Source organism: Meriones unguiculatus, chromosome 16, assembly GCF_030254825.1.
Source record: "Meriones unguiculatus strain TT.TT164.6M chromosome 16, Bangor_MerUng_6.1, whole genome shotgun sequence".
Taxonomy (NCBI): domain Eukaryota; kingdom Metazoa; phylum Chordata; class Mammalia; order Rodentia; family Muridae; genus Meriones; species Meriones unguiculatus.
The window spans coordinates 25,676,099-25,694,942 of NC_083363.1; the positions used below are offsets into that span (position 1 = coordinate 25,676,099).

Sequence of the window (18,844 nt, forward strand, 5' to 3'; positions counted from 1 at the left end):
CTGCCTCACACACACACATGCTGCCACACACACACACACACACACACACATGCTGCCTCACACACACACACACACGCTGCCCCCCACACACACATGCTGCCACACACACACACACACACATGCTGCCTCACACACACACACACACACATGCTGCCTCACACACACACACACACATGCTGACACACACACATACACACACACACACATGCTGCCACACACACACACACACACACACATGCTGCCATACACACACACACACACACACACACACATGCTGCCTCACCGCACACAGTCAGGGAAGGCTGCATGAAAACGCTCTTTTCCCTCTTCCCAAGGAACAACACCTGATAATCACGTAGGACAGCTCTACAAACTATGATGTGTATTTTCTTTTCTCTCTGCAGTTGAATTTTCGTGGCCAGAATGGGGAAGCAGAACAGCAAGCTGCGCCCTGAAGTCATGCAGGACTTACTGGAGAGCACGGACTTCACGAAGCATGAGATCCAGGAGTGGTACAAAGACTTCTTGAGAGACTGCCCCAGTGGACACTTATCAATGGAAGAGTTTAAGAAAATATATGCGAACTTTTTCCCTTACGGGGATGCTTCCAAATTTGCAGAGCATGTCTTTCGTACCTTTGATGCAAATGGAGACGGGACAATAGACTTTAGAGAGTTCATCATAGCCCTGAGTGTGACCTCGAGGGGCAAGCTGGAACAGAAGCTGAAGTGGGCCTTCAGCATGTACGACCTGGACGGTAACGGCTACATCAGCAAGGCAGAAATGCTGGAGATCGTGCAGGTAGGGGCCCTGGCATGTTAGAGGGAGAAGCATGTGTCACAAGAAAGACCCAAGAGGCACCGGGAGAATTGGGACTGAGTGTGTAATCTGGTGTGTTTCTGAGACAGTTAACTTTTTGAAAAGTTTAAATTTGCATGCCCAAAAATGGCATAAAAATCTCCACTGGTCAGAATTTCCTGCAAACCCAGAAGCTGCAACTCTGCTGCCTGCACATGCTCTCCTGTCAGCAGTCACCTGGGCTTTGGGGTGGCTCCCACACTGCAGAGAGACAGGGCTCTCCCTGGTGGCCACCCTTGTTATAGTCTTCCCATTGGTCAATATAATGACCTGCTCAGTCGTAGAGTTTGCGGTCACGTCTTCTGAAGTTGCGTGAGTAACAAAGCCCTGGCTTGGGTCCCCACCTGCGTTTTTCAGGGACCACCTCTGTGGCTTTGATCAGCAGTCAACTCAAGCAGTGTCTCCACCTGTAAAGTGGGACTGCCTGTCATGGGGCTCGTTTAAGTTTAGATTTACCTCCCCATGTGAAATGCTGTCTTAGTTACCGTTCTGTTGTGAAGAGATACTGTGACCAAGACAACTCTCATAAAAGAAAGCATTTAATTGGGGGCTTGCTTACAGTTCTGGAAGGTTAGTCCGTGATCATCAAAGTAGGAAGCAAGCAGACAGGCATGGCGCTAGAGCAGTAGCTGAGAGCTTTGCATCCTGATCCATAGGCATCAGGGAGAGAGAGACTGGACCTGGTGTGGGCTTTTGTACCCTCAGAGCCCAACAAGACCACACCTCTTAAACCTCTCTAAACAGTTCCACTGTGGACCAAGATTTCAAACATATGAACCTATGGGTGCCATTCTTATTCAAACCACCACAAATGCCCAGGACCAAACACATAGTCAAGATCACTGTTCTTAATTTACAGCTTTGTAGGGTCTAGACTCTTTATCCTATCCAGGATGCAAATACAGAGAGCTTCTTCATTTTACTAAGAAACGCTGAGTTTGGCCTCCCCAAACCACTCAGTTTGAGTAAATTCACTGAAGCAAACAGGAGAAGGTGGTGCTGGTAGGCTCGTGGTAATGGCAGCTTGCTGAGCAGTGGGTGGGGTCTGGGGACAAAGCTAAGGAGATTCACTGAGGGCTCAGGAGAGACTTGGAGAGCTTCTGCTACCGCCATTACTAAGAACTAGATGATGACAGAGACCACGGGAGCTGGCTGCCGTTCACCTCTAGGTAGGTGAGGGAAGCTCGGTAGAGAACCACGTGGTGGAGGTGGGTCAAGGGCGTGGGTTTTGGATTCTTGGAGGGCTCAGCTCAGAGGTCACATTCATTGCAGGGCTTCTGGGCAAATGTCCTATTGAGATAGAGCTGCTGCCCTGGGAAAATGGTAGCATTGGGTAGGAAGGGATGGAACAAGGAGATGAAAGAAGTCAGCTGCTGTAGGAATGGGGTTAGGATAGAGGATGGCTAGCTTGCGGAGAATGTTGGGGACCATGACAAGGGAAACTGGACAGAGCTGAAAAGACTACAATAGAGCTGTGACTGAACAGTAGTCATGTTCAGGTGGAGCCTGCATGAGCAGTTATAGCACAAACGTTAGGAAGATGCAAGATGAGGGTTTCTGGTGACACTGCCTCAACCAGGAATCGCTCTCCAAGCACTTCTCTCTTCTGAATGGCCACCAGTGGCTCTCCTTCCACCAGAGGGTAACAGGCCATACCAAAATAATCACTCAGTGATATAGATCTTAAGCATTTCTCCTCCTCTGCAGAGGGGGACAGCTAATGTAAAAGATGGACAGATAAAGGGGTGGGCTTGAGAGATAGTTTAGTGGCTAAGACCACTGACTGCTTTTCCAGAGGACCAGGGTTCAATTCCCAGCATGGTGGTTCCCAACAGTCTGTCACCAGAGTCTCAGGAGATACACTGTCCTCCTCTAGCGTCCACAGGTACTGCAAGCACAGGACATACATGCACCCAAAGCACCCATATTGTACAATAAAGCAGAATATTAAGAGAAAAGTATTCATTATTCCATCCTACCCTCAATTTTTTTTTATTTTTAAAAATTTTTTGTGGGTAGGACAGTTTCTTAAATGATATATTTCTTGATAATTTTTAATATGATGATTTTTAAATTATATATTTCCTGGTCCTCTTACCATGCATTAAAAATATTCAGTTACTTCTGTAAAGTGTATGTTATTTTCTACCTTGCCATTTTCATCTTGCAGAGTAACACAAGTATTTCTGTGTTTATAATGATGTCTTATAAAAATATTTAATAAAATGCATAATAATCCTACAGTATATTAAAATTACTTAATTTTCTACTGTTGGATATTTAGGTTACCTCCAGTTTTCATTATAAATGATTTATCCTTTAAAAATAAAATAAATCTGCCAGGTACAGTGGTGCATACCTGTGATCATTTCAGGCCAGTCTGATCTACAAAGTGAGTCCAGGACAGCCAAGGCTACACAGAGAAATCATGTCTTAAAAAAAAAGTCAATCTTTCTATATAAAGTTTTTCTATATAAAGTTTTTCTTTCCATTCTTAGGATGGAATCCCAAAAGCTGGGTCAATATTTCTAAGATCTCTTGATACATCTTATCTTATCAAAGTAGTTTTTCTAATGCCCCCACAAGTGGAGGTAGGACAACTGCTTATCATTTTGCATCTTAGATTTTCCTTATTTTTTGATAGTTAAACAAAAATTAAAATTCCAAGGTTTGATTTCTGTAACTATAATGAATGCCTGAAACAATCGACTTATAAGGAGGTTTGTTTTGACTTACAGTTTTGTAGATTTCGTCCGCTCTGTGAGTCTGGGCCTGTGGCAAAACATTACATCAGGGTTGGGAGTGTGAAGCAGAGAAAAACCATTCACCTCATGGCCAGCAAGCAGTGAAAGAGAAAAAGACTGAGGTGCCGCAGTCTCCTTTGAAGACTCACTCGGACTACCTGAAGATGAGCCCAGCAGGCCCCCTCTTAGAGAGTCTACCACTTCTCAGCAGGGCCAGACCTTCAGGCACAGAGCTTCGGGAACACATGACATTCAGTTGTAGCTTTCATCCTAACTAGGCTTTTTTGCTATTATGTGTTGTTTTACTATTTGGTATTTACTATTCTGTACTGGGAACAGAACCAGGGGCTTCATGAGTACTAGGCAAACTCCCACACACCCCAGCGCGGACTTTGCTGCATTCCAGGCCTTTCTATCTCAGAGCGCTGGCCTCTGCCCTTGGAAGAGTGGAAAGGGCTATTCTCATTTTGGACAAAACTTCTTCCTAACTGGAATCTGAAACAGAAATGCCCAAGAGCCATGGTGTTATCTTCTAATGTTTTGTTTTTTGTTTTGGTTTGGTTTTTGCCCAATTTTCCTGGTGGTTTTTGCAGCCATTGTTGATGAACCTGTAGATAGCAAGACTGTAAGGAACATGAGCTTAGGAGAATGGAGATGCAGCTATGCACTCATCTTCTATCCATAGCTCAGGAAAGGCCCTGGCAAGGGGAACAGTGTTCAGGAAGGTCACATTGCCCCGTGCTTTGGAATGTGGCTTGGAAGAGCAGGTAGGAGAACGCTGGGACATGCAGAACACAATAGCAGACCCCAGACCCTGAAGGGTCTTCCACCATGTTCAAGCCTGGTGAGAAACATGAAGGTGTGCTCAACCTGATGGAGGCCTGCCCCTCACTGTAAAGTGCCCTAGGCCACTCTCAGGCCCTCATAAGTGTCCAGACCTGAACTTCAGACATGTGTGTGTAAGGCTGAGGTTCTTAAGAAGCCTGTCAATAGAAGACTCAAATTCTTCAACCGTTGGACACCCCCATGCCTTTGATGGTTAATACTCATGGCTGCGAACACCACATCACCTGAAGTGACTTTAGATCATCGAAGAGATTAAATTAAATCTCAAACCATTTTCATACCCAGGGCTATTTTGCAAGCTGACAGTCCACACAGTCCATCACATTCTTAGGCTGATCCCTATCATCAGTTATTTGGGATGAACTGGAATTCAGTGTAGGACCTCACTGAGCTCCACAGTCTGGTTTTGTTTTTGTTTCTGTTTTTTGTTTTTTAATCTTTTATTCCTTCCTTTTTGAAAGCCTACATTCTCTAAGCCCTGTCACAGGAAGCTATTTGTGGGGATATTCTTGTCTTTGTCCTAGCTGGTCTGCACCACTTAGGAAAACATTGATTTACTTCAAAGCAGTAACTGTCTGCTGAGTGTCTGTGGTAAGCTGGGCAAACAGCTGTTCGGAAGCAGGGAGGTGGGGCCAGCTATGCTAGGGAGCACCATAAACGGACTAAGGGTCTCATTGTTGAAGGAACACTTGTAGCTTAATAACAATCTCTGAAAGTAACTTCCTAGCTGAATCACCATCCCTTCAAGACTCAGCAATTCAAGCCATTTAATGGGGAATGAGGGGAGGAAAATTTATGATCATTTACCTAAAAATGCTGACAGGGTCAGGGCGTAGACCAGGATGAAATGAAAATGAGTCTTTAATTAGGTTTTGCATAGAGATGGAGGGACGTACGCTGTTCAGAAATCATCCATTTGTTGTACTTAGATCTTTCCCTCGACTTAGTTTTGGAATAGCATTAGTGACAAAAAGGCTAGAATTCATTTCCTGATATTGGTATGAAAGACTAGAATTTACCACACTACCATGAATTCTGTGCTAAAGCCAGCTGAATTAGTCTTTATGGCTGCTATAGCAAGGAGCCCCAAAGCTCATGGCTTACAAGCCCACAAATATATTATCTTATAGTTCTGAAAGTCTGACCTCAGTTTCACTGGACTAAAATTAAAGTGTGCTTATGGTTGTGTCCCCTTCTGGAGCTATTTGGAGAAAAGATTTCTCATCTGCCCCAGTTCTTAGAAGAAGTTTACATTCCCAGGCCTGCTCATTCACCTTCAAATCCAGCTGCACAGATGCTGGCTCCCTGGGACTGCAACCCTGATCGTCTCTTCCATTCATGCATGCATTTGTATAGTTATGAATGTTAATCATTGGTTCTTGTGTTTTCCGGGGCCATGTGTGGAATCCAGGTGTACCCTCCCATCTCCAGATCTGTGATTGATTCATCCAGTTTTGAGAAGTCTCTTTGCTATGTAAGGTAATACAGCTCCAGGCTTCAAGCGTCAGGACACGGACATCCACGGGGGGGGAGGGGCGTTCATTACTCAATCTACCACATATGCTGGAGGACAGTTGTGGCTCTTTTTAAAGAAAACTATTTATTTTCACTATTTTTTGATGTATCATCATCTGGATGAATAAATTAAAACATCTGTGAATTTGGTTTAGAGCCTTAAATGAACACTTCTTTTTTACAGTTATGTGTCTGATTTCCTGTTAGTTACAAATTTAGGATCCTGATTTAGGCTGGTTTTTAGTATTGTACCGAAGCACTTCCTGCAGCTTAAAGCAGGCTGAAATGGGGACCTTTCCCCACCATACTCTGGATTCTCTGCTCTCCATGGGAACAGCTGCCTGTCACTTTATGAGGAAGGAAATTCCTTTCTTCCTCTCATAGTTTCAGCTCCCTGCCCTGCTCGGGGGCAGTCTAAATGCCCACACACCCGCCATGGCACAGGCTGAGTCTACGGAAAGGGCCAAGTGATACCTGAAAGACATCACCAGTTCTCCTGTGGCCTAGAACTTCCTGGAGCTGTCAGAGACAGAATCTGGGATTGGAATACAGCATCCAGTGTAAGAGATGGGGTGACGCTTGCCTCCCGTCTGTTCGCACGTAGTCACTGAGCAAGGCCGATGTGACGGCAGGACTGTCATTGGTTACAGGGACAGGTGTCAGCCTCATAACTCAACGTGAGCAACAAGTGCAGGCAACAGCCACCTTTACCCAAAGTAAAGATGATGGCTAGGCATCTTGAGGAAAGCAGGCCAATGTCCCCTTCTTTTTAAAACTTCAGGTTCCCCTATCCTCCTTTTGCATCTATTATGTGCTCCTTGCAGGTCCCTTAAGAAGAAATTTAACCATGAGTCTACTTTCTTGACTAGACAGTGGAATGCACAAACCATCTAGTTCCTTCTGGATGCTATGTTTTTGTCTATCAAAGTTTTGGTCTGTAGACTTATGGTTTTTATCAGATTTGGAATGTTTTTAGTAATTATGCTTTTGGCTCTCTCAGTCTTTAATTATGGACATACTGTACAGCCTGAAGCCCACACACAATCCACCAGTGTGCTGCATTTCAGATGCTAACTGTTCTCCCTTTCATCTTGGGTAACTTAGCCTCATGTCTACATGAGTACTTGTTTTACTAGTAGATCTGATTTACCATCAATCTCACTCTGTGCATTTTCCACCTCAAACATTGTAAAATTCATTGCTAAAAATTCAAGTTGGGTTCTTTTTAATGTCTTCTCCCATCTCTTTTGGGGAAAGATGGAGCACATTTTTGTATGGGTTTAAATGGCCTTCTGCTAATTATAACATCTGTGGCAGTTCTGGGCCACTGGATGGAGTTACTCCTCCTTCTGTGTGGATGATACTGCTTCCTTAGGAGACTGATAGCTTTGGGTGGGAGGGCTTTGGGTGTGAATTTTACCCGTTGAGAGGTATATTTTGTAAATATAAATTCTGTCCAGCTTTTTAATGTCCTTATGCTTTGTTCTGAGAAGTAGTTAAGTTACTTGGAAATGGCTCGAACTTTCCAGATCTTGGTTTTAAAATTTGAGCAGGGATCATTGGGACTAACTATTTCCCAGTAGACAGACCCCACAAATCAGGAGGTTTTCCATGGATGGTGACATTCTTCCTGACCACAGCTGACAGTCAGGCTCTCCTCATCCATCTTCCCATTTGATTCTTTCAACCCTGTTTTTTGCTAGTTCTCATTCCTCTGCACAGGAACTCAGCCAGACATGCATGGGGAGCCTCAACAGTGCTCTGTGTGGTTTTCTCCTTTACACTGTCTTTGAATGACTAAACACCTTGGTCTGTCCACCTGCCAGTGAGTCTATAAAGCTCCTTCCATAGGGGTGAGTCAGTCACTGTCACAGCATCACAGTGGAGATGTCCAGGGCTTACTTCTTCTGGTTCTAGTTTCTCAGGAATCACTGTCATTGGCTGCCTAATTTACAGATCTTATAAGCTTATACATCAGGTTCGATGTATTTCGTCTTTGTCAAATCAAAATATTCTTCAACCATTTCTTGTGTGTATATGAACCATTCTGATTACTCACACCTTGATCTCTATTACCTCCTTCCTGTCCTCATACCTACCCTCCCCCCATGTAAGTTGTTTTCCCATTTTCATGGTTTTTTTGCTTTGTGACCCGTTGGCTTTAACCAGTGCTATCTATGGAACATGTATTGCCTTTGGTTTCTGTTGGTGATGGCTTTAACTGGGAGGGTAGTCCAGTCCCTGAGAATCCTGGTTGGAAGTAACCTTCTCTGTTTCCATTTTCACATTCAGTCTGAATGCCTGTCTCTCTGCCACCTGTGAGTTTCTTGACCTGGACCATGCTTTCCTTTTCTAAATCTGAAAGATATTGTGTGGTCCCTGTGCTTATCACAAAGCCAGCATGCATTCATCAACCAAAGCAAGTACTAAGCCACAAAACATACACAGATGAATAAACATCCTATATTGAAGCAATGTAGATTCCACTGGGAAGAGAAAACTCATGGAGAAGCATCATGGGTCTTGGATCATTAGTTCTGCCAAGAAGGAGAGGGAGAAGAACAGAGGATTCCAGGAGAATGTGTTAACATCAGACTTGGTCTTGGCTCAGAGAGACTCTTTTTGGGGTGCTGATTTTACCAATGCTTTGTAACAAAAGGATTGGTCAAACCAGTTTGGGAAGTGCTGGATTCAACTTAGAGGGCATCTTCAGTGCAGAGATTCTAAGGGCCTTTTTAACATTTGTGCTGTGGTATTCTTACCCTTCTTTAATACTTGTAAGCTTCATTTTCACAGATCTCTCTTCATTTCTATTTCATTCATTTGTTCACATTTTATAATATATTAATTTTACAAAAAAATTGACTCTGGTCAAGTCAGAGACTTTCTCATTATTCTTCTATTAAAACTTGATTTTATTTAAAGTATAAGAAATATACATTGTTCAATCTCTGTAATCAGAAGTGGAAAGGTAGCCTATCTCTGCACTTGAGCCCCTAAGTACTCTACTTTCTACATGAACTAAAAGTCAGTGTTGTCTGCTATTATATTTGAAAAGCTACAGATAGGTAGAATTGAAGTATTTCAACATAAATATGAGCTATGGACTCAGTCAAAACTAGCACACAGTGCATCAAAGGGTGCTGGCACAGAAGCCCCTGGGGTGGTGCTAGGGACCACCAGCACTCAGTAATTTTTCAGTTAATTCTCTCTGTCCTAATACATTTCAGTCAGCATAAACCAGTGTTTCTCACCTTGTTTGGTCTTAGGGCATCTTGAAAGACATTTCTTAAAAAGAGCTGTAGGGGCACGTTGGCACTGGCTCACACCTTAATCCCAGGGCTCGGAGGGAAGAGGCAAGCAGATCTCAGAGTCTGAGGCCAGCCTGATTTACAGAGAGGATTCCAGGACAGCTAGGGCTCCACAGAGAAATACGATCTTGGGAGAGAAGAAAAAACAAAACAAAACAAAACAAAACAAAAAACTTTAGTGAAAGCACTGTATCGCAGAGTTTGTCCCGCTTATGTGTGTATAGCTTTAATTTCCACACACTTGGTTCTATAGATTATCTAATGTCTATCACCTTTAAATGATAAAAAGGCATTTTTGCTGGCCTTTTAAATAGTAAGCTGTTGTGTAGGAAGCAAGAGTCGGTTTATAAATCTGTACTTAAGATCTTCAAAGTTCTCAGGCTTGTATGGGGAAAAATATGCAAAATGGACCGACCCTATTTTGAACAGGAAAAACTGATAGTTTATTTTTTCCTAAGTAAAAACCTTCATGAAATGTAGTATAAGAATGAGATGTCATTTATGGAGAGGGAGCAAGAGGGGCTGAAGAAATGACTGACTGGTTAAGATCACTGCTCTTCAGAGGGTAGAGATGGAGTCCCAGCCCACATGGCAGCTCACAGCATTCTCTAACTCTACTTCAAATGGATCTGATGCCCTCTTCTGGCCTTTGTGGTCACCAGGCAAACACTCATGCACATAAATAAAAAATGTTTCAAATAATAAAATAAAAGAGGAGATGGGAATGCTGTTCTCTTGTCAGAAATGGTACTCAAATACCTCAGCAGGACATGGTGACGGACACTGATGTAGTTTACCTTTCCAGCTGAATGACTTATATCATTCCAGCATGTAGACACCGACTGCAGTTTAAAATTATTACCAGAAAAGGTTTTCAGGGTCTCTTATCCTGGTGTAGAAATCTTTCTAAGTAGGATGCTGTTCCTTATCTGCAATCCACAGACAGCACTGCTCAGCTAACCTCCGCTGCCATCAGAGAGCACTGAATGTCTGGTGCTTTATAGGAAGACTCTAAATTCTCTGGTGAAAAGAGTCGCTTTGGTGTCTTTCAGAGAAAACGCCTCGATTCTTAAAATTGTGCCTGGCCTTGGTCGATCCACAGCCCTGTCAATCCAGATGTGACTGTTTCTAAGAGTTTGTTCCTTCAGGATGGAAGGAATGGAGGGAGGGAGGAAGGAGGGAAAGTAAGGAGGAGTGAGGAAAGACCACAAAGAGGAAGGCCACAGTGAGCCTAACAGGGAACAACCTTACTGGGCTTCTGAGTGTCCCAAAGGTCCACATATACCCAGGGACAGCGTCCTTCTAACATGACTTAAAAATAGGCTACCTCTGCCAAGTCTTCACTGACATTGCTAAAACTAACATGTGGAAGCAGCTTGGTTTCTCTATGGCTTAATCCCATTAAGTTTGGGGGAAATGGTGATAATAAAAGACATGGTTTGCCTCAGAGCACTGGTTGGGACTGTGTCTTTTCTCTTGAGGCTCTAGAGCCCTAGACTGAAGCTCAACAGTAGTCAGTTTTGGTTGTTCCTGCTCTGGGGAACAGAAGGAAGCCATCATCCCTCCAAGCTAAGCTTGTGAGACTGACACCACTAGGGCCTGAAGCCCCACCCACCCTATCTTCTCTGTCCTGGGGCCTGACGTCCCCTCCACACCACTGTCTGTGCACTGCCCTGGGGCCTGAAGCCACCCCTGTCTGCTCTGCCCTGGGGCCAACCACATTACAAACTTGGTTTGGGGATTCACTGCATTCATCCTATTGGCTGATTGATGCACAAAGAACAAATCTAATCTAATTGCCATAACAAAGCCATTATGCTTGGCCAAAGACCAGCCTCTTAAAGGAAACCTAACCATCCAGACATCCAGGTGCCCAGTTTGCAACTGCTACTTATGCATCATCTTGTGGAGGATTCAGTGACTCTGTTCTTTGTGGGCTGGTGATGTGGCGAGGGAGCTGTTTGTAGAGCCCTCATTTCTCTGAGCCAGTTCTATTCCTTCCTAACAGTTCAGGGCCCTGTCGGCTGTTCTCAGCTGTTCTCACAAGCCTCCATCTGTGTCATCACCTGTGTTGTGGTTTAGAACCACAGGCCAACCTGTTGGCCGTAGAGGTAGTCTCCTCTTATGCCCTGTGTTAGCGTCAGCTTTCACGCCTCCACTCTAGCAGAAGTGTTAAAGGACTGACCTCCATACTGCTACTGCTCGTTGTCATCAAAGTCCCAAGAAGGAGGATTCCATTTAGCCCTAGCCTTCCAGGCCCAGGGTTCTTAAAGGGTCAGTGGGTTTCTAAGGGGGCACTAGGGACTGAGAAGAACGGAAGTGAAGGCTTTCATGACAACTACTAAGGCGTTGCCGGTGTGCCTAAGCCCATCTAAACGGTGGTCCCTGGAAAGTGGGATACTTTTGGCAGTGTGGTATCATCCAAGCTCTTTCTAAAGGGCAGATGAGATGTGAGAGGACAAACCCCACCAACTGCTTTTCTTTGGAAGGCCTGTGCTCTTTTCATGTCTTGCTTCATAGTCAGCCTTCAGGGCGGCCTGCCCTAGCCTCCTTTCAGACCCAGAGTCCCACACCTCTTGTCATCATGCCACACAGTCCCTTTGCCCGTCCCACAGTGGGCATCTCATCCTTCTGCCTGCTTCCTGGTAAACCCCTCAGGACAAAGGCAGGGCTGGGCGCAGTATCCTGGTGTGTAGGACTCAAGACAGAAAATGACAGTTGAATGAGTGGGTTGGGAAAATGAATGGTAACTGAGACCTGTGGAGGGGATAGTCAGGAGCAGAGGCTTACAGGGTTGGGGTGTCGGTGGATATGCTCCTAAATCCGCAGGTCTGCATAGTTGTCTGCAGTGATAGATATGTATCAACAAACATTTGAGCCAAAGGGGGAGGCTGCAGCTGTTGGCAGACTCCGAGAGTGTAGGGAGCTTACAAGAATTAGATTTTATGTGTAAATACACATTTACAGAGGGAGAGAGACGTGGGAAACAAAGGGTGGGAAACAAAAATTGTGAGACAAAGAGGGAACCTTATATAGAGAAGCAGAGTAAAGGAGAAGAGAGGAAGAATATGAGAGAGGGGCTGGAGAGATGGCTCAGTGGCAAAGATTCTCTCTGCTCTTCCAAAGGTTCTGAGTTCAGTTCTCAGCACCCACATGGCAGCTTTCAGCTGTCTGATCCCTCTTCTGTTGTACTCATATACATAAAATACACAAATAAATAAATCTTAAAAATGTATATATGAAAGAAGGCAAGTGAGGTGGGGCTCTCACTCTGGAACAAATTCTTTACACTGGTGCTGTACAAGACCTTGCAGTAGCCACTGCCAGTAGCCTGATGAGTAGCCAGGCATGATCGCCCGTCACAAAAGGAGGGTGTCCTGGCCAACTGTAATTTAGGGTAAGTGGAATGAAATGCTCCCAGAGACGTTGCAATAGAGCCATTTGTTTGTGCAGAGGAAGGGGGAAGTGCACGCTGAAGAGGAAGGAAGGGAAGGCATAGGTGGCTTCCTGTGGTAGGGTCCCATTTTCTTTTATCCTTAGTACATGGGCCAGGCTTGGGGGTGAGCAGGTGAACACTCAGATAAGAAATGAGTGCGAGTGAAGCCACTGATCTAGGAAAACAGGAGAGCACCTGACTGCAAGACAGTCACAAACACAAACCAGGAAGGAGCCCCCAAGAGGCAAAAAGACTCAATAGAGAAACAACTGGGTCTAAAAGAGATTGGGGAAAGACAATCACAGTATGCTGAAGTCTTGAGGCAAAAAATAAATGCCTCTGTTGTCTGTAAATATTCCTCAGCTGACACCTCTACGCATGCTGACGGAGCAGTGCTTGCCCTGGACAGAGGCTGTGCTGGGGTGAACCGGTGGGGTCCAGACACTGCACTGCTGTTGCTGTTCTGAGATCCCTGAGATTATGAACTCACAGAACACAAAGAAGCTCGAAGTGTGTGTGTGTGTGTGTGTGTGTGTGTGTGTGTGTGTGTGTGTTGCTTGGTCCCATCTTGCCTTGTTCTGGAGTTAGCAGGAAAGCTTTCCCACTTTTAAAAAGAGCACTACCTCTATGGCCAACAGGTTGGCCTGTGGTTCTAAACCCATAGCACAGGTGGAGACACAGATGGAGGCTTGCGAGAACAGCCGAGAACAGCCGACAGGGTCTGGGAGAAGAACTAATTACAGCCCTATTCTTGTCTGCAGGAACTCTTTAGCAAGCACTTTTCAGGAAAGCTGGATGTGGCTGAGTTTATCCAGTGTTGGCCATCACTCTAAACTGGGCCATGGTGCTGGCCTTGACTGTCTTCCTAGAGTGACTGACCATGGGGTGTCCCTGGAGTTCAGCAAGGGACATGGAAGTCTGCCGCAGGGGTCTCTGAGGGATGGTATCTGCCCAAGGGGACCTTTACTGGGTGAATCCACCTTCATTCTTATTTTGTTGGCTGGGATTAGAACATTTCTACAATATTTTAGGTATTTCTGATAGGATTGATCCTAAACAAGAATGTAAAGCAGGGAAATTTAACCCTTACTATCACCTTCACCTGGCATTTCCTCTTCTCTTTAGTTGTCTTTATTTCCCTGTTTTTCCCAGTTACACTGATGTACCTAGAACTCCAGAAAGTTCCAGAACTTTCTGACAAAATCTATTTTTTTAAACGTTTTCACCATGCTGAAATGCCCAAAGTAAAATTGATTAACAATGTCATGATCTAAACAATGACTTCATCTTGCTCTTCCTAAATACAAAGTACCTTTGATGAGTGAAGCCCTCGAACCTTTCCTGTGCATCTTCACTTCCACTTACTCAGTCCTTCAGTCAAATCTCTTTTTCTTCTATCATATTTCACAGAAGTCTATCTCAGCCTGAGATTGCAAAGTTATTATAATCCAAAACTCTAACAGCACCTGCCTTCCCTCTCAGAGCTACTTGGATCTTCAGAGAATGAGTGAGCCCATAGCCACACACTGTGGAGAAAACAGTGCTGCACAGGTTGAGAGGACTGATAGGGTCTGCCAGGGGGAAGATAATGACATACACATGGCCACCCTCACCCCAGTTTCTGAAATAATGACTCTGAGACCTTATTATTTATGAACAAATGCTTAGACCAAAAGTTTGGGCTCAATCCTGACCAGCTCAGAACTTATAACTTATTTTACCCATTTATTTTTTCTTTTCTCTTCTTTTTTTTTTTTTTTTGTTTTTTTTTTTGTTTGTTTGTTTGTTTGTCAAGACAGATTTTGCTGTGTAGCCCTGGCTGTCCTATACTCACTTTGTAGACCAGGCTGGCTTCAAGCTCACAGAGATTCACCGGCTTCTGCCTCCTCAAGAACTGGAATACAGCAGGGGCAAAGGCCACTGTGCCCAGCTTGTTTATGCTATTATATGTGTGCGGCATGGCTGGTTACCTCACCTTACAGTCCAGGACGAATCTACCTCTGACTCTATCCTAGCATTCATCTCTCTCTGCCAGAACTCCAACTTCCTGTTTCCTACCTCAGCTTTTTATAGACAGGCAATGCTTTCATGCAGTACATAAGAGATTCTCTCTCCACGTGCATTCACAGGCTGGCGGGTGTCTGTCTTCCTCGAGGGGCCAGGGTTGTAACCACAATAGGCCCTACTTGTCTCTGAGCCTAGGGGTGGTCAGTCATCTAATGTGTGAGAGGTCCTGAGAATAGCAACTATTCCTGGCATGTTAGGAATACAACCTCAGTCCTGCCCCTCCCCCAAGCATGGCTCAAATATTAACACAACTGCTGAGAGCTCCTTTACACGTATAACACATCAGAGGCAGCAGGATGGGCTTTTCTGCCAGTTGGCACTACCGAGGGTGTCGTTGGTGGAGAGCAAGTTCGAGGGCCTGGCTTCTACCACGGACTTCACATCCTGTCCTGTAAAAGGCTCAGGGACAGACAGCACTCCAGCAGAGCAAAGGGCCCTTCCCCTTACTCCAGCATCTGACTCTTGATAGAGCTACTGTTGGCTTGAACTGTTTCCATATCACAACCCAGCTGCTTCTTTCCCTAGGCTATCTACAAAATGGTTTCCTCTGTCATGAAAATGCCTGAAGATGAATTAACCCCAGAAAAAAGGACAGAGATCTTCCACCAGATGGACACCAATAGGGATGGTAAGAGGCTAAAGGACTTTGCTTGGGTCAAGCTTCTGGTGGAGTCCGGGCAGTGTGGCTCTATAAAAGGACCAAATGTCAACCACAGGGACCTTATGCACAGTGATATGTGACAACCACCTATGCTGGGCGGGGAGGAATAGAAGTGGGTAGACCCTGGAGCTGGTCCCAGTCTAGAGCAAAGGCCTTATTTTCTAGGCCCTTCTAGCTTTCTCCTAAGTTAGCCTTCCCCAGAATAGAATGGGTCCTGTGGAGCAGAAATAAAAGGACCCAAGAAGCCACTGAGGTAGGATGGGCCTTTTCTAGAAGTCTGGATCCTTGTGGCCAATAGGCCAGAGTATGGGGATGTGCCTGCTGTTTCTTAAAGACCCCAACAGCTTTTATCCCAGCCTGCCTGAGTGATCTTATGAGAAGACTCTATCATGCTGTGTCCAAGTGAAAGCTCAGGTAGTGGGAAGCAGGTTGGAGTGGTCTGCTGGTTCCACTGGGTGAAGGTGCTGCCTGGATGCAGCCCCAGCAGGTGCACAAACCAAAGAGTGCTTGGTGACACAGGAGGACCACAAGTCTGAAGCTATCTGCAAAATCAAATAAATAGATATGGTTTCTGCATGTTGGGCTACCAAGTAAGATACAGGATCCCCAGGCAATTGAGAAATAATGACTTCTTTATAGCATCTCTCTCTGTGCAATATTTGGGACATCCGTATGCTAAGTAATTGATCGTTATTCAACTGAAATTTAAAGTTATTTTAGAATCATTATTTTTATTGCCAAATCTTGAAATGCTATTCAGAAATAGTTCCTGAGTTTACAGTGCTAAGTCAAGGCCTACCATTGATGACCCAATGCTGCCAAAAGCTTCACAGCTCTTTAAACAAACATGTATTTCTTTATTATTTACATGCATGTATGTTTGTACCTGCACACATGTGTGAGTTTATATGCATCACACGCATGCAGAAATCTGCAGAGATCATAAGAGGATATACAGTTCCCTGGAACTGGAGCTGCAGGTGGTTGTGATCTACTCAACATGAATGCTGGAAATCAAACTGGTCCTCTGCTCTTGACTGCAGAGCCATCTCTCCAGCCAACTCATTTTTAAAACATAAAACTCATTTTAATATTACAGTGTAGAATTTTGCAAGTATTATTACATGACATGTATGAGTGTGCCATGGTGCACACATGCAGAAGACATGTTTATGAAGTTCGTTTTCCCCCACTTTCCTTTACATAGTTTCCAGGAATCAAATTCAGGTCATCAGGTTTACGCATCACATACTTCTATTCACTGAGACAGCTCACTGGCCCCAGACCCTCACACCTGATGTTTAATAATTCTAGTGAGCTGTGTACAAATAGACCAGGTCCTTTGTGGTGTGTATGATAGCATGTTCTGCATAGAATAAGCCTCCTTTTCCCCCCATACATGGGGCGCCAGCTCCCTGAGAATCTTGGTTTGGTGGCACAGACAGCTTGTTCACTGCTAGAAGTTGCCTCCATGAAGCTGCCTGACATCCTCTGAGAGCTGTTTTCCCTCATGTGCCCTGATTCACAGCACATAGTTTGTTTCACAAGTTTAAACAAACATGGGATTGTTTTTATGATATTGAACCACAGGTTTTGGTCATCTGGGGAACATGATGGCTTTAAGACCCAGCCTCTTCCTTAGAGGAGGACTAAATGATGGGGGGAATGACACTTCTGGATATCTGGCTCAAGGCAATGGCAGAGCCTCTCCACTGGGACTGTTTCTACGGGATCAAAGAGCTCTGCCTGGGCCCTTGCCCAATGCACAGCTGACTACTACTGCCCTGGGCTTTGATAAGGAAAGATTTGTTTAAACAAGGAAAGCTATGGGGATGGAGGCAGTGAGGGCAGGAGGGCAGGGACTGCTGAGCACCCGAAAAACACACTGCTTCAGCTCAGGGCTTGGCTTCAGTGCTTCGGGCATGAGCCTCCTGTCCTTCCTCACTTGGAGCAGAGCCGGCATGGTGTGAAGCCTGCTGCCACCAGAGTCTCCTTAGATAAGGGTCTTTGCATCCCACTGCTGGCCTCTGCCATGAAAAGTCTGCACCTACAAGCAAGTCAATCTGGGAGTCTGTGCAAGAGGCAGAGTTCATATGGGGCACCAAATGCTCTACAGCTTGTGGTGCCCGATGCCTGTGCTTGTGCCTGCAGCTTTAAAGCGTTTAGATGCTGCTTCCAATCCCATCCCCTCATTCTCATCCTGCAGGGGCTGAGCAGGTAGCACGGAAGAGCAGCTAAGGAGGTACTGAAGTGCACAGGCCTGGAGGAGCCTGGCAGCCTCGTATCTGTCTTTGGAAAAACAGATGGGGCTAAGTCTGCAGGGAAGGAGAGAGGGCAAAGTTAGGTAGTTAGGTAACGGCTCCCAACAGTTCTATTTCCAACTATCAGTCAATGAGTCACTTCAATCAAACGGTCACCACAGAAGTGCCAGGAATGAGGAAAGCCACCCCCACCCTCATTTCTCCAAAGTGATAGTGACAGAGACCTTTATTGGCGGAAAGTTGAGGAGGAAGGATACTGAAGATCCAGGAAATTGAGGAGCCTGAGGTAAAAAAAAAAGGAAGCTTGGGCTACACAGTAGAGTCCATATCAAAAAAAAAAAAAAAAAAAAAAAAAAAAAAAAAAAAAAAAAGAAAGAAAGCCGTCTGGTGAGAGATCCAGGTTTTTGGCTTCCTTCTCAAGCCGCCTGGGTTGACAGAAGTGTATCACCTTCTGTCTAGAACACACTCCTTTATCCTCCTGACTTTGGATGATGGTGGTGCTATCCTCAAAAGTTGTTAAAAAGAACCTACACTCCTGCTCTGCCCACTGGGAGCGGGGTGGGGGGAGGAGTCTTCTGCAAACCAGAATACAGCAGTACACAGGGGCTGAAGGGCCTGAGCCTGGCACACGCAAACGAGCTAGGGCTACTCAGTCCTCAGAAGCTGAGCATGAGCACAGGGGCTCGAGGAGTGGGGTGAGGCACTAGGGCAAAGATTCAGGTCAGGGTAAGCCAGTACCCTCCCCAGGCCCTGGGTCCTGTCCTGGAGGTCTTGTTAAATGGCCCTGTGCACTGAGCGAGGTGGGGGAATGCCATGGTAAACAGAGAATTGGGGTCCCTGCCTCATGGTCTCCTGGCTTCTTGTGGGTGAAGCTGTGGGCTTCTGCTGTGCCTCGTGTGCAGTGCAAAGAACCACAGGCCATCACTCATTAGTCCTCTTGCCTTCTAGGAAAACTCTCCCTGGAAGAATTCATCCGAGGGGCCAAAAGCGATCCATCCATAGTGCGTCTCCTGCAGTGTGACCCCAGCAGCGCCAGCCAGTTCTGAGCCCCGCACCCTAAGGACGCTACAGCTGCCTGGGTCTCTCCCAGTTGGCTTTTAAACTTATTTTATTTGTATTTTTTTGCCAAACAATATTGATGGTGA

General features: G+C 45.3%; 1 protein-coding gene across 1 annotated transcript; it reads left to right on the top strand.

Moving 5' to 3' along the window:
* Positions 1-409: 409 nt before the first annotated feature.
* Positions 410-18,745, top strand: LOC132648223 (neurocalcin-delta-like). The gene is made up of 3 exons (XM_060368935.1): positions 410-801; positions 15,303-15,405; positions 18,648-18,745. The coding sequence occupies exons 1-3, from the start codon at positions 424-426 to the stop codon at positions 18,743-18,745; spliced, it is 579 nt and encodes a 192-aa protein (XP_060224918.1). The 5' UTR covers positions 410-423.
* The last annotated feature ends 99 nt before the right edge of the window (positions 18,746-18,844 follow it).

Coding starts and splice junctions, on each gene's coding strand:
- LOC132648223 (XM_060368935.1), top strand. CDS start 424: ATGGGGAAGCAGAACAGCAAGCTGCGCCCTGAAGTCATGCAGGACTTA. Junction 802..15,302: donor AAATGCTGGAGATCGTGCAG/GTAGGGGCCCTG, acceptor TTCTTTCCCTAG/GCTATCTACAAAATGGTTTC. Junction 15,406..18,647: donor GATGGACACCAATAGGGATG/GTAAGAGGCTAA, acceptor CTTGCCTTCTAG/GAAAACTCTCCCTGGAAGAA.